At 59.9% G+C, this 2,293-nt stretch overlaps 2 protein-coding genes across 3 annotated transcripts in view; both read right to left on the bottom strand.

Annotated features, from left to right (window-relative positions):
- Positions 1-1,600, bottom strand: part of CHLRE_06g253750v5 (uncharacterized protein) — an 8,272-nt gene extending 6,672 nt beyond the window's left edge. For both annotated transcript variants that reach the window (XM_043062639.1, XM_043062640.1), the window contains exons 1-2: positions 833-1,600; positions 166-266 (exon numbers count right to left, since the gene is read on the bottom strand). In XM_043062639.1, the coding sequence (XP_042923353.1) occupies positions 166-239 (74 nt within the window). In that variant the 5' untranslated portion in view covers positions 240-266; positions 833-1,600. The remainder of the gene's footprint in view (positions 1-165; positions 267-832) is intronic.
- Positions 1,601-1,648: 48 nt separating this feature from the next.
- The window catches only part of CHLRE_06g253853v5 (uncharacterized protein), a 942-nt gene continuing 297 nt past the window's right edge, over positions 1,649-2,293 (bottom strand). Inside the window, exon 1 of the mRNA XM_043062653.1 lies at positions 1,649-2,293. This exon is cut by the window's right edge and continues 297 nt beyond it. Within this exon, the coding sequence (XP_042923351.1) occupies positions 2,177-2,293 (117 nt within the window). The 3' untranslated portion in view covers positions 1,649-2,176.

The following is a 2,293-nucleotide window of genomic DNA, read 5'->3' as shown; positions in this document are numbered from 1 at the left end:
TTCGTGGGGCGCATGCGTCTGCATGCGTTCCGCATGCGTGTTTCGCACGCACAACCGAGAGGTTTGCCGCCCTCCCCGGCCCTCATGCTTCTTGCGTTCCGTGGACGCATGCGTCCCACCCCCAACGCATGCTTTACGCACAAAAAGCAGGTGTAACGCACAAACCCGTCCTTATAGTGGGCAGAGGCAACGGCCACTTGGACCAGGGGCCGGACGGCAACCGCGCAGGCAACAGCCATGTAGGCGGTAGCCTGGAGCACGCACGCCTGCGCAGGGGAAGGGCGGAAGGGAGAGGATGGAGCAGTTGGCTCGCGAGCTGGCTGTATGCGATGGCTAATGGCTGTACACGATTTGGAACATGCGATAGAAATCAGTCGGGATGCCCGACACTGGCGTTTCTGTTGTCGATACATCCGCTGCCCTTGTGTTTGCGCAGCACGTCCCCATCCATGCGACACCTGCATGCCGGAGCAGCGCCTCCCCGCCTATCGCTTATGGGGTGGGGGAGTGCGCGGCGAGACGTTTCCAGTATTGTACAATGTACTGAAATGGGTTGATAAGCTATCGGCTTCGGTCGGTTAACGACAGCTGCACGAGATGTGTAGAATGTGATATGACATGATGGCGTGACGTGAACGCGCGCGGGCAGCCCCGTCACCTCCCCCGCCCAAACTCACAAGGACGGCTCAGATACATTCAGCGTGACACATTCTTCTTGAAGGGCTGCTTAAAACATTCAACAAGTCGATCGGCCTGACACGACCACGCTCCCGCACACACACCACGCACGCAACATCCCAAGCCCCGACTTGCTTTGTGCGCCCTTTCTTACCTTGGCGCGATTACGATGAGTAAAAGTGTGCTATTTCACTTGTTGTTGTGACGCCGAATACATAGGAGAGCAAGCAGGATGCGCTTCGCAAGACGTTGTCAAAGGGTCAACTAACAGCGGGCTGGTTTCGGTTGTATTGCGTCCCAGGCTTGTTGCGCACGGTGATGAACATGCATGAGTATAACTTGACACACCAAGCTGAAATACTAGTTCTGTGAAGCCCCATGCGGAGCGCGTACGTCGCACGGCTCCTCATTCGGCGAAAGATTTGACCCGTCGCGCGCGGCCGGTTGGTCTCCTCAAGGGCCACCCGGGCAGCCCCTGCCGCCGGCAGCACGGGTCCCAAACAGATGTAAGCAGCATTGTGCCTTTTGCAAGCTCCCGAGCACAGGGACATGACGGTTCGGACGGCATTCATACGCCTTGACATGACCTAGCGGTACTTTCTTTGCGCTACCGGGGCTTGAAGAGCTGCAAGTTGAAAGTAAATTACCATCGACAGCCCGGCCCCAGACGCGGCAGAGCGGCGAGCCACCCACGCGTGGGGTTGCCTGGGCAGACGAAGGGTCGCATCAGGCAGCGCACGGGCCTCTCCCTCTATCAAGCCGCTTTTGTGTAGATATAATCATGAATAATATGGCTGCGCAATGAAAGGCGCAGGGCGCGAACCCTTCGGCGAACGCGCGAGCCATTCCAGCGCCATCCTGGCATCGCAAACTATGACAGACCGCGCTTATGCCCCAGCCGTATGCTAATTGTGACATTGTTGTAGCTGGCCATTAATTACGTATACCTGCGATGAGGTTTGGGGTTTATCCTCCTCGGAACTTACAGTACGAGAGGCACACATAAGCCCTGTCCTGACCCTGACCGGCACTCAGCTCCCGGTCGGCTTATGCCCAGTGTAACCATCCTGGTCCCAATCGTCTCGTCACAATTCCCCGCTACCTCAACCGAAACGACCGACGACTACCCCCCCAAACCCCGATGTTTATGTTGCATTAGTGGCCGGCAATACTCCTCAAACATACCGGGCCACACCAGTGGCCGGCAATACTCCTCAAACAGACCGAGCCACACCAGTGGCTGGCAATACACCTCAAACACACCAAGCCACACTAGTGGCCGGCAATGCACCGCAACCGGACAACGATGCTCCCGGCGACGTAGGCCGGCAAGGTATGCGGCAACAAACATGGCAGGCAGACAGGCACCCGCGCACTAGCACAACATGCGACATGCGGATACGCCTAGGCCTGGACCAAAGGTAAGGCGCGCGGCGGCCCTAGAGGCCGCCGGCGGTGGCCGGCCGGCGCCGGCGTGATGGCCGGCGGCCCGGCCGGGCTAGGGCGCCGGCGTGGCGCGCGCGCGAGAGCGCGTGGTCACGGACGGCGGCGCGCTGGGCTGTGGCGCGCCACGGCCGCGACCGCGGCCGCGGCCGCTCGGCAGCGGGACAGCGTG

This window comes from Chlamydomonas reinhardtii, chromosome 6 (genome assembly GCF_000002595.2).
Source record: "Chlamydomonas reinhardtii strain CC-503 cw92 mt+ chromosome 6, whole genome shotgun sequence".
Lineage (NCBI taxonomy): Eukaryota > Viridiplantae > Chlorophyta > Chlorophyceae > Chlamydomonadales > Chlamydomonadaceae > Chlamydomonas > Chlamydomonas reinhardtii.
Note: the sequence above shows the minus strand (reverse complement) of the source record. Positions and strands in the feature narration are given on the sequence as shown.